A 12,588-nucleotide genomic window follows, 5' to 3' on the forward strand; every position below is an offset into this window, starting at 1 on the left:
GCTTGGCTCCAGCCGCCGCAAGGAGGGCCTCTCTCGGCCCTGCGATGTGTGACCGTTCCATTCCCCTGCCCCTCCTTTGGCCCTCCCTCACTCTTCAAACTTCTTTTTTCCACCCTCTTTAAACTTCACTCATCCTAGTGCCCGCCTCCTCCACTCGCACCGGCCAATCGGTGGTCCTCACTCTCGCCGGGGATCCGCCCCCTACCCGCTGGGGGCCAATCCCCGGCGAGGGAGTCGAGTGCTAGGGCTCGTTCCCAAGCGCCTGGCCTGTGACGGCAGCGCGCCGGGCGCCGCGCGGCAGGAGGGGGCGGGGCTCTGGATGAGGGATGGGCGAGGGCGGGGGGAAGGGAACAGGGAGGCGGAGGAGGTTGCGGCGGGTTTGAAAGCGGCAGTTTCCTGGCAGCTTGGGCAGGCGTTGGTCTCCGCGCTCCAGCTCCGCAGCGGCCACGATCGATCCTGCGACGGGTCTACGCGCGCTTCTGCGCGCCCCCGACGGATTTTTCCCTTTCCGGCTCTTCCCCGTTCACCTCCCCGCCCCCCTGCTTCTGCCTTTCCCGCCGCTCCGGCGCGGAGCCCGGGGGCTAGCCGGCGGCCGTGACCCCGCCCGAAACCCCTCTGGAGCCGCCCGGGGACAGTTCCCCTCTCCTTTCTTCAGCCTAGCCCGGGGTGGTCCTCGCGGAGCCCGGCAGCCCCGAGGAGCGCAGCCGGGAGGGGCGTCCGAGGGGCGTCGCGGGGCTTGGAGCAGCCCGGCCCCAGCGGGCTGCGGTCGGGGGGGCGCCGGAGCGGCGAGGCCCCCTCGCCGGGCTGCACGGGCCGCCGGGCCCCCAGGCTGAGAGGGGGCCGGAGCGGCGCCCCCGCCGCCCGCGCGGGGTCTCCCCCATGGTGCAGCGGGGTTCGGGATGTCGAAGACGCTGAAGAAGAAGAAGCACTGGCTCAGCAAGGTGCAGGAGTGCGCCGTGTCCTGGGCCGGGCCCCCGGGCGACTTGGGCGCTGAGATCCGGGGCGGCGCGGAGCGCGGCGAGTTCCCTTACCTGGGGCGGCTCCGGGAGGAGCCCGGCGGGGGCACCTGCTGCGTCGTCTCGGGCAAGGCGCCCAGCCCTGGGGATGTGCTGCTGGAGGTGAACGGGACGCCTGTCAGCGGGCTTACCAACCGGGACACCCTGGCTGTCATCCGCCACTTCCGAGAACCGATTCGTCTCAAGACCGTGAAGCCAGGTACGCCCGCCCTGCCTTTCCGTCTCGGGGTCTAGGGGGGAAGTCGGGGTGGGCGTCCTGGGAGCGGCGGCCACTCCTCGTCGCTTATCACCCTGGGTAATCTTAGACTTCCAGGGTGCGCCGGACTCCCTGGAGAGGGGGAGGGGTGGCGGTAGTGATTCCCATTTTGCTGATAGGAAAACTGAGCTCTGGTTTGGCAGGGCTGCTTTGCAAGCGGTCATAATCAACCAGAAGCCGGGTTTCCTAAATTTGTAGCCCCGTCTCCTACCGAGAGTTTCTGACAAGAGAGAAAAAAAAGCAGCCTTTTCAGCTGCTCCCCTTTGTGGAGAAGGTCCTCATGATCGTAGCATATTCTTTGGAACAGTCTTACGCATTTTCTAATAGGGAAAGAGGTTTTGTACTATTGAGGCACTTGGTGCCAAGGTTACCACCTAGTGTACCTAGGAGGGCTTAGCTGCTTCGGTGTTTCTTGCACACGAGCAGCACCTTGGAGCTGACAGCCTTAACTCAGTCAGTTCAGGTGGTTTCAGGTGTCTGGATATCGGTGCTGTGCAATATGCGATACGTGGCCGAGAAGTGTGTTCGTGCGGGGAGCTGTTGAATAGTCTGGGCTTCGAAAGCAGACCTAGGTGCCTCTTCGGAGTAAAATCTTTTCTAAATCTTTGATTTTACACACATTTTGTAGAAGTGGTGAGTAAAACGGACCCCCGTTGCCCTGGTGTCTTTAATGCAAGTGAAATCTGCAAAGCACGTTGCGTTTATGTTTCAAAGCATTGATCAGACTGCGTCCAGTGAAATCTGATAGTATGCAATGGTCCTTATGTATTTGTTATCTACAGCATTGTTGGTCGGTTCAGCGTTGGTTAGAATGTGGTTCTGTTTTCTGAGATGCTTGTAGGAGAATTATGATCGCAGCGTTATTAGAAATCAAACTAGTTTCACTGAGTGTGCCCTATAGAATATATAGTGCATCAAAATATAATGGGCTGTTTAATTATGACTTGGGCTGGAGCAATCAGTCCATCCCTTCACTGCAAAATGCTAGAAAATTCGGGAGAAAAATTTAACATGTTCTCTCCCTCACATTGTTTTTTCTTTCTCAGCAGCTCACTTTGGAAATCTCTCTTTCATAGCCCTTGGGCTTAATGGGAACTGATGATTTGTGGTGCAATATACATATGTGTGAGTACTGTGGGTGTATACACACACACACTCACATGTCCCTGCAATCTTAAATTAAGATTTTCTTCGTGTGGTCTGTTTCATCATATTCATTTTAAGCTTACAGTTTATGTAAGATTTTCTTTTTTATTGCTAATTTAAAAAACTTTGGCAGACTTTAAACATCTTTTTCTGTATAGTTTTGCAAATTAAGAAATTCTTAACTCAAACTTTTAGAGCCATATGCGAAAGGTGGAGGAAAGGTTTTGGGGGCTGTAATTTAGCGAGTCAGGCACTGTCTGTAATATGCAAAGTACTGTATAATACATGGTTTACTCGTGTAGGTGCCATTTAGTTCAAATCCCCTGAGTCAGAGAATAATGAGAACATCTGCATCATTGTGTTTTGTTTTGATTAGTTGGGGCCATAAATGAGAACGTAACTGTTATTTTCAAGAATAGTTTAAGATTTAATAGGTTGCGGAAGTCAATATATCCTCAAAGTATTGTGATTCTTTTTTAGAAGATGGAGATCTTTAATATTAGTCTGATCTGCATGTTATATATTTTTTCAACGTTTATATCAAATTTAAGAAAATAATTCAAAGTTTGGAGTATATTCAGTAATATAGATTAGCTGTGTTGAATAAACATCATATGCCCCAGAATGTAGTTGACATTTTTATAGTAATAAAGTTTTGCCATTTTGACAAGTTGCAGGTACTTACCTACTTCAAATGTTTAGCCAAAAAAAGGGAATAATTTATGTTATTCATATTTTATGTTTAGCATATTTTCTGATCATTAATAATGAAAGTTCTGAATATGACACTTATTTTTTTAAAGATATGCTCTGCTTCAGTAATTTCTAAAGGATACCACTATGTGTCATCTGAGATTATTATTCTTGTTTCTAAGTTGTAATTTAGAAATCTTAATTTCTTGAAGAATAGTATTCCTAGTTTCTTTATGTTAAGCATTACCTGAAATGGCTTTCTTAAATGGCTTTGCTTAAACAACATTTGTTATAAAATAGCAAGATTTTTGCAGGTTAATCACAAGACTTCAAATATTAGAAATAAAGGAACTAGGAGAGGTTATTCCTAGAACTTTGGGTGTGATTAAAAACAGCGTAAATATCATCTCTGGAGGACACAAGGATTCCATACTGTTAGGCTTAAATTTGTAAAGTATGAAAATACAAAGTAAGGAAATTTAAAAAGGAATTTGCACATTGGTTTTTTTTTCGTTTTATCTAAACTTTGTGAGAAAAATGGATTTTCTGTTTTAATAAGGAATTGTAAAGTGTACTTTGCACTGTCTCTTGTCTTGATTAGTAATTCTTTGTAAAACTATATTCATAACATCTTTTAGAAACTAGTATAGTGCAAGAGTATATTTAACATTTCTGTGAGATGTAATATTAGTGAGGAATGATCTCAACTCATTGTCTTCTGACAAAGTCCATGAGAAAAGGAGGAGTATGGATCCTTCCTAGCTTTCTCCTTTTTGTCTAGTACATGCTAAGAGGAGCTCAGCCAAAGCCAGCATCAACACCCACATGACTTAAGGAAGGTTCTTTCTGGCAGTCACTGTCTTCAGCTTTGATTTGGGGCTTTAGTATTTTTTTTCTTACTTGCAAATTCCATAAAAGATTATAACAACAACAAAAAAACCCTCTTTAAAATATGGTTCCTAATCCTAGGCTTCTCTTGAGAGAATTAGGGAATTTCTTATTGGAATCTTATTCTTACTTAGTATTCACATAATACACAGCAGTCAGTACATTCCTGCTTTGAGGACAGTCTTTATTTCCACCTATTCCTTAGCCCAGCTGGTCACCTGTATCTTAATTACAACCCTGTCTTCTTCTTTTATTTTACCCCCCTTTCTTTTCCTTCCATTTCCATTTCCTTCTTTCTTCCTTCCTCCGTCTCTCTCTCTCCCCTTCCTTTCTGCCTCTTTTCCTTCCCTCCCCCCTCCCTCCCTTCTTTCTTTCCTTCCTTCCTTCCTTCCTTCTTTCCTTGTCTGCAAAGGGGGTGGGGTGGGGGAATGGGATAGACTGGTGATGGGTAGTAAGGAGGGCACATATTGCATGGTGCACTGGGTGTTATACGCAAGTAATGAATCATGGAACTTTACATCAAAAACTAGGGGTGTACTGTATGGTGACTGACATAATTTAAAAATATTATTAAAAAAAAGGAAAAGTTTTCAATTGAATTTGATCTTTGTAGTTTCACAGTAGTAAAGGAAGTTGAACTTTGGACCTCTGATGAAATTGTTTCATGATCTAGTCCTGTGACCAGGATTGGTTTCTTTCATTTTATTGCAGAGCGTATTTTTAAGCAATTTCTTTTCTGGTTAATGATAGAAGTAGTTAATTTTGTTCTAAAATTCTCCGGACTATGAATGTACAGACATCTATGGAATATTCACTTTTTCATATACCTTTAAACACGTATTTCAGTGGTTGCAAATAATGTGGATTTTATTCCCGAGATTAAGTATCGATACATTAAGTACATGAAATCATGGTCTGCTGCGTTATTATGCACACAGTGCTTTCAACTACCTTAAATCCGCTACTGTATCTAGAGATGAAAATCGTGAGGAACAATGTTATTGTTTAAACAAAAACTAATTTGAAATAGATCTTGCTTAATGCCAATTAATTGTAGGTCCAAGTTTGCCAGTGAGTCTTTGAGACATCCGACTTATAGGGGGATATTGTTAAAATGAGCACAGTCTTGGAAATCCACTCCCCATTGGTGAAGAAACATTACTAGAAGCTTTTAAGTAAGGGTGTTTATGTTATGCCAATAATGAGTAACTTTATCCCTTTCTTTTAACTTTTGGGTCTGCTTGTCTTTTTGGTTTAATGGGTAATTTGGGACTTGTGAGTTTTATTTAGGTGGTTGTCGTATTTGAAGAAGGGAAGGATGAGAGATACTAGTTTAATTGCTAGCTTCCTAAGTTTCTAATACAAAAAATTTCCCTTTTAATAATAGAAACTAGAGATTGGGTGAGGCAGCCACTTTGTTAGGGAAAACAGCATTAAAGTGTGATTAACCTTAAATTGGAAACTTTCCTGTCCTCTCAAAATTTGGTAGCAATTTTTTGGGTCTAAAATTGGTCTCAAGAAATGCAAGTAACTTTAGGTTCTGGACTCTGTTCATTGACGCCTTCAGTTAGTGTGAATAATGGGCTTATGTTGTAGAGGCAGAAGAAACATTTAATAATTGGCCCTTTTCAGTTTTCAGATCCTTTTTATTTTATTCAGTTGAATGCTAAAACTGATTTTCATGAAACATAACTGTGTTCCTGGGGAATATAAATTGTTTTTCCTCTGAGATTCTGGGATGTACTTTATAAAACCTCTTATTACAAGAGACAAATTTCAGTGTGTGTGTGTGTGTGTGTGTGTGTGTGTGTGTGTGTTTCTTGGTCTCAAATTTATGTAAATTGATGGTAAAACAAATCTGCATTTGCTCTCGTATCTGACTTGTGAAGTCAGTGTATAATCTTCTCAGGTGAATAGTTTCATATCACATCTTTACTATAGAACCTCTAAGTGCTTTATAAATTTTGTAAGCACCTAGGAGTTTGGGGAGGGGGTTGTAGGAGAATTTCATTTTTATGAACCACTTCAATATTGGGTACCAATTTCAAACTCTGCCAATTCCTGAGTCAATGTTTGGTTGTTTGTGATTGGACCAAGGGGAAGTGTTTTGGTATTGGAGACTAGAACTGTGACCCTTTTAATTAATTAAGCAATTTTGTTTCTCCTCTGAATGTTTGAGAAATCATTCCCTTGCAGTCCTACATTCTGGCAGAGAGAATAAATACCCCTTATTTAAAACTGCTCCTCAGGGTAAGATTTCCAGTGGCTCAGAGGCTAGTGTTATGAGAGACGTGTTTGTAGGGAAGAGTTGCTCTTCTTGAAAGAATATTATTTAGAATGTTTCCCCCAAAAAGATGCTTATTTTACTTTATAAAGAGAAAACAAAGAGTTTGATTACTGGCACACATTCATTCCCTCAACAACCATTTGGCTGTGTACCCATGTGAGGTAGTGCTGGTGATATAAAAACAGATATAAAAGTGAATCAGAAATGATCTGGGTCTTCAAGAAGCTCACACTTTAATGGGGGCTTAAGGTTTCACTGGTAAAGAATACCTGTAGTAAGAGTTTCACCTTTTTCACTCTTCTCCTAGTACTTAAATAAAACTCTTTAGATAAGTCGAGTATGAATTGTGGTGGAAGCTAGACTAATTAATTGGTTGTGAAGCACACTGTTCTGAAAAGTGGTGTGGGGTTGTATCTTAGGGAGGATTTGGGTTCTCAAGTCTTTACAAAAAGAGGGAAATCAAATATAAACACAATTATCTTTTTTTTTTAAAGATTTTATTAATTTATTTGACAGAGAGAGAGAGACAGCCAGCGAGAGAGGGAACACAAGCAGGGGGAGTGGGAGAGGAAGAAGCAGGCTCCCAGCAGAGGAGCATGATACAGGGCTCGATCCCATAATGCCGGGATCATGCCCTGAGCCGAAGGCAGACGCTTAACCACTGAGCCACCCAGGCGCCCCTCAGTTATCAGTAACTTTTAATCTGACCTGAGAGTTAGCTGGGCTTTAGAATTAAATCACCCTAATTTGAAAGTCAGATCTCTGCTAGGATATCAGAAGACCCAGGTAGGCATCCAATGAATTAACAAGCTGCCTATCTGTTCTGAAACAAGCATTAGAAATCTCCTCTGCTTGGTTACTTATATTCCACACATGATGACACTTGGCAATTCTCTCTAGTTCCTCTGTGTTATTTACTTGATTTTAAAATCTTCTGTTATTACTGTAAAAACAAAACAACAATCCCACTCATGTTGCTTTTTTCAGAGCTCAGAGTTAAGAGTTAAGTTTTATGTCTCCGTATACACTTAAATGAGGTAATATATATAAGAGACCCTAAGTAAGTTACAGCAGCTGCTACTCAGTCACTTAATAATTGTTTTCTTCTTTCTTAGAACTGCTATTTTTTTTTAAAGATTTTATTTATTTATTTGACCGAAAGAGAGACAGCCAGTGAGAGAGGGAACACAAGCAGGGAGAGTGGGAGAGGAAGAAGCAGGCTCCCAGCGGAGGAGCCCGATGCGGGGCTCGATCCCAGGACCCCGGGATCATGCCCTGAGCCGAAGGCAGACGCTTAACGACTGAGCCACCCAGGCGCCCCTAACCACAATTATCTTTTGAAAAGTTAAATTGCCCTCAAAATACATTGTATCTGTGTTTTAGTCACAATGTATTTTATACAATGTATTTGTATTGTACCATTTGTAGGATGAGTACTTTTTGCCTCTTTTCCCCCCATGTTGGAACCAAATGCCACGTTTTGATTGAACACCAGATGAAATAGTTTGCTTGCGTGAAAGAGTTAGGTCTTTTTGGTTTTGTTTTTGAATAAAACCCATCTTTTACTTTTAAGAGATTATCCTCATCTGGGTGTGCATAGTGAATTTGTAGAAGTTAAATGTGCCCAGGAGGTGAAAGAAAGCTTGCATTCCTTTTGTGTCTTGTGGGGGTCCTTGCCTCATGCCCTTGTTTTCTGCCTTGGCTAGCTGAGGAGAGAACTGTGAAGAATTTTGAACTCAGCCTGGCTTTGAGAGATGGATAGGTTTTGGTTGAGTGAAATCAGTATTCTCTCCGTTGTATGTAAGAAGCAGAGGAGGAGAAAAAACTTGGGGCAAGAATGTTCAGTACAGTTAGGTCTACAATATAATGCACCGCAATCGTGTATGTGTATGTCTGTAAAACCTTATTTTGGATAAATGCACAAAATCCACATTATAGACTAATTGGAAAATGGAGAATCATATTAATTGTTTAAACATGTAGGTAGTTCTAATATGAATCGTCTCTTATAAGGTTTTTTGTTTTTTTTTTTTAATTGGAACTTGAAATGTCTTTTCTCCTAGAAATGATGCTGGTAAAGTGCTTAATGCCATTTCTGCCTTCAGCCTTATTCAACTCATAATGTAATAAATATTTTTATTTAACCCATAATGTAGCTGAAATATTACCAGTAGTACTGTGCTTTATGATAATAGGCTTTCTTGTGTTGCCTTGGAAGCCTAGCCAATTTTATAGGAAAATGCAATTTGCTAGTCTAGTAAAAAGAGAACTGGAAATAGATTTCCACCTGAACTCCCCCTTCTCTTTTGTTAGAGTCACAGTTGACTGGCTTCCAGAGAAAAGGGTAGCAACATTATATTTCCATCCCCCACCCCCCAGCCTTAGCAATGTGTCCCTAATGCAGGGCACTGCAGTGGTTCCCAGGAGCTGTTTGGTCTCCCTGCCCCCCAATTTCAGTCATCCCCTTATGGCCAAGGGAGCGTGGATTACATTTTGAGGACCATAATTTGACTTGTGACATAACTAAATGGCCGAGAAAAGACCAACAGTGCTCGTAAATTGCAAGGTACCTGGTTTTCGTAATACTTATGCTAGAGATATTGTTTTAGAGCCTCAGAAATATAGAGGGTTAAACTTTTTGCTATAATGTGTTTGGATTTTAGGGTTTTGAAAGATATTATGAAATGCAAATTGGAAGGAAATTTTGCCTCAAATTTATTAAAATTAGCATCTATTCTATTTGGAGGCTGTCCTTGTCTTGGGTATGCATTACGAATAGTAACTGATCTACTCAATTAAAACTTTCTAGCATCTTAGGCTCTTTGCTGGTTTGTTTTTTTTTTTTTTTGAGATAATTTTAAACACATAGTTATTTCTCTTGCTTCCAGGAAGTTTGTGAGTGGGTACCCTGTTTTTCATTGTTGTTCTGATTGGGAATTATATGTGACTATGAAAAATATTTTTGTTATTCCTTTTAAAGAATTTATTTATTTATTTTAGAGAGAGAAAGAGAGAGAGTGAGTGTGAGCAGGGGGAGGGGCAGGGAGAGGGAGAGAGAGAAAATCTCAAGCATACTCCTTGCTGAGCACTGAGCCCAACATGGAGCTCTGTCTCATGACCCTGAGACCATGACCTGAGCCAGAATCGAGTTGGACGCTTAACCAACAGAGCCACCCAGATGCCCCCCCCCATGGGGTTATTTATATACACATGATGACATTTAACAGAAGTAGTTTTATGGAATGAAAATACTCTGAAAAGGAGGGAAAAAGGAAGTATTTATTAATAAATGCTTTATTTCCGACCTTCATCAAATAGAATTAAGTGAAATTGGTGTTTTTCCTGCTAATAAAATAACTTAAAAAAAATCCCCTTTAATGGAGTAGCCCTAGAGGTCTATTACTCTTTGGATGTGGTTATCCAGTTTGCAACAGGTATCTGGTGATATGTAGGTCAGATCTCATCAGGAAGGGGGAAAAAAAAATCCTAATTCCCATGTCAGTTTCTGTGTTTGTAAGGATTCTGTAGCAAGTGAGGTTAATCTAGGCTGGGAAGGTTATTGGCTTACATACATGAAAACCCACAGCGAGGGCTGTAACAGCTAAGTTCATGCTCTCAGGTGATGGTTATTGGGACTATCACTTGGCTCTTTTCCTCTGAGTTGGCTGCTTTTTCAGCTCAGCTCTTAAGGTAGCAAGAAAGGTGGCTCTGAACCCCCAAGTCATACAGAGTCCTTAAAGCTTCTCATCTTTGTTCTGGAATCGAATCATGCAGGGACTTTGTGCCCATCTCTTGGACCAGTTGTAGAGAGAGGACAATGGGGTACCATGATTGGCCAGGTGTGACAACACCACAGGAAATGGCCTCTTTTAAAACATTTAATCTCTCCTACTTTGAAGCCAACAGCAGTTCACAGTTGTCATAAAGCTGTCATTTTTTTAAAAAACCAGATATTGACTATAGACCAAAACTGAGGCACTGATTTTACTCAAATAGTTTACTTAAATACTATAATTTTTGAAGTTTTTAATCTGAAAGCTCCTTTTATCTAAATGGTTTTTCTTTAAGATATGAACATCTCGGGGTGCCTGGGTGGCTCAGTTGGTTAAGCATCTGACTCTTGATTTCTGCTCAGGTCATGATCTCAGGGTCATGGAATCGGAGCCCTGTGTCAGGCTCTTTACTCAGTGGGGAGTCTGCTTGAGATTCTCTGTCTCCTTCTCCTTCCACCCCTCCCGACTCCCCGCACATGTATGTGTGTGCACGCGTGTGCACTCTCTCTCAAGTCTTAAAAAAAGATATCAACATCTCATACCTGCAATTAAAAGGTACTGCTCGTAGTTTTTCAATTTTTTTTTTTTAAAGTCGACTCTCTAAATCAGTGCTGCTTGTTCTTAGGTAGCTAGGATACTTTAAAGGATTGTTTAATTATCTTTGGCATTGAGAAAATGATTATTAATCTTGTTAATGCAATTTTTAAAACTTAATATTATTGTACCATTTTGAGTATGAAATTCTAAAATAATTGCTTTCCAGGATGTTTTGCTATTCGTTCATTCATTCATTCATTCATTCAAAATAGGCTCCATGCCCATTATGAAGGCGGATGCGGGGCTTGAATTCAGGACCCTGAGATCAAGACCTGAGCTAAGATTCAGAGTCTGAGGCTCAACTCAGCCACCCAGGTGCCCCTAGGATGTTTTGCTTTTAAGACAATGGTCTTTTTAAATATAAATTGAGGCTGCATTTTTATTGTATTATTTCTAAGCGTTCTCTAATAATACCTTTTAACCATGATCTCATAGAAGTCAAACATAAATTACTTCGCTGACTCTTTGAAACACTGCTTGAGTGTGTAATGTGGTATCTGTTTAATCACCTAAAAAGTTATTTGGCAGACATTGTAGGATAAAATCTGACCACTTTTTTTTTTTCCTGCCTCTACTGGAGGAAGGTACCTGGGGTAGAGGTGGAGGGTTAAAAGAGAGGGGTGCGTATTCTAAATGTCTTTTCACACTGTTTTTATATTCTTGATTACCAGATGAATATCTTCAACTTCAGTACCATGAAAACCATTTTAATATCAACCTTCAGTTTATGTATGACATGCACAGGAGTTTTGCCGTTTGGCTCAGTGTTGTCTGGTAGCTTGTGTCTTTAGTGAGTGTTAAATATTGTTAAATTATTGGTAAATATGCTATTGTACCTCAAAGGCGACATTCATGAAATTGGGTGTGATTCATCAAAAATCATAGCATGACTTTGTGTTTTTAGATTAGTGTATGTCTTGGGACGTCTTTAAACCATATTTGGAAAATCACTGCTTCTATTGCAGAAGCCTATATTATTAGAGTTCTCCGGTATTCCACATATTGATTAATTAAGCCATGAAAACTGTTAAAATAATACCATTTCCTTACCTCTGCTCACAGAACTATATCTTAACCCATTTCTGTAGCTTTAGGCAAAAGGACATTTTGTTAAAATATTATTCATTTTAGCTAAGGATACTTTTCACAAGTTTTAGTGTTTTCAGTTAGAATGTCCATACTATTTAAAAATTTAATTTCCTTTTAATAGAGTTCGAATTGCTAACTAGAGCTCATAGTGAAATGCTGGTGAATGAAATGACACATCAACTTTCCTTTGGCGGTGACTCTGAGGTGGCAACCTTGGTCTGAGTGTAATAGGAATATTCTGACCTGGGCACTTGTCGTGATACTACTAGCTGCCATTTACATGACATTTACAATCATGTCTGTACATTAGACACCCATCTCATTTGGCTTATAAGGATGTGTATGTTGGCATACGTCTACTCTTGTAAAGAAATTTATGTGTTGGCATTCTCCGTGAGTCAGGCGTTATCCTGTTCCTTTTACGCATGAGAAAACTAAGGTCCAGAAAGACGAACACACCAAAGGTCGCAGACTCGCCTGGAGGACTTGAACTGAAGCAGCTTTGAGTCTTCCTTCTTCACTTTGCAGATAGAATATTATTTCATTGTGTCTGAAAAATCTGCCTTACTTCCTTTTTCTCTATTAAAAGGAAAAAACCCCACAATTCTGAACTGTTTGAGTGGGTGTTCAATGCAGTAAAACATTGGGCAAGTACTTAAAATAAAAGCTTACTGCTCGGTTCTGTTTCTAAACGAAGTTTGTGGCGGTGCAGTTTACCGTGTGTAGCTGAACTGCCTAGTGGAGGAGTTATTCCCAAGAATTACCCATCAAACAGAAAGTTGGCATTAATTCCTGCCACCCTTGGTCAGATAATGTTTCCAGCCGTTCTCTGTAAAAGCCTGG

The 12,588-nt window shown here is 41.2% G+C and overlaps 1 protein-coding gene across 2 annotated transcripts in view; it reads left to right on the forward strand.

The window, feature by feature from the left end:
• Positions 1–322: 322 nt before the first annotated feature.
• MAGI3 (membrane associated guanylate kinase, WW and PDZ domain containing 3) overlaps positions 323–12,588 on the forward strand; it is a 233,105-nt gene continuing 220,839 nt past the window's right edge. For both annotated transcript variants that reach the window (XM_045801476.2, XM_045801477.2), the window contains exon 1: positions 323–1,215. In XM_045801476.2, the coding sequence (XP_045657432.2) occupies positions 900–1,215 (316 nt within the window). In that variant the 5' untranslated portion in view covers positions 323–899. The remainder of the gene's footprint in view (positions 1,216–12,588) is intronic.

The sequence above is a fragment of the Ursus americanus genome, chromosome 12, assembly GCF_024610735.1.
Source record: "Ursus americanus isolate L20-20 chromosome 12, mUrsAme1.1.p, whole genome shotgun sequence".
Lineage (NCBI taxonomy): Eukaryota > Metazoa > Chordata > Mammalia > Carnivora > Ursidae > Ursus > Ursus americanus.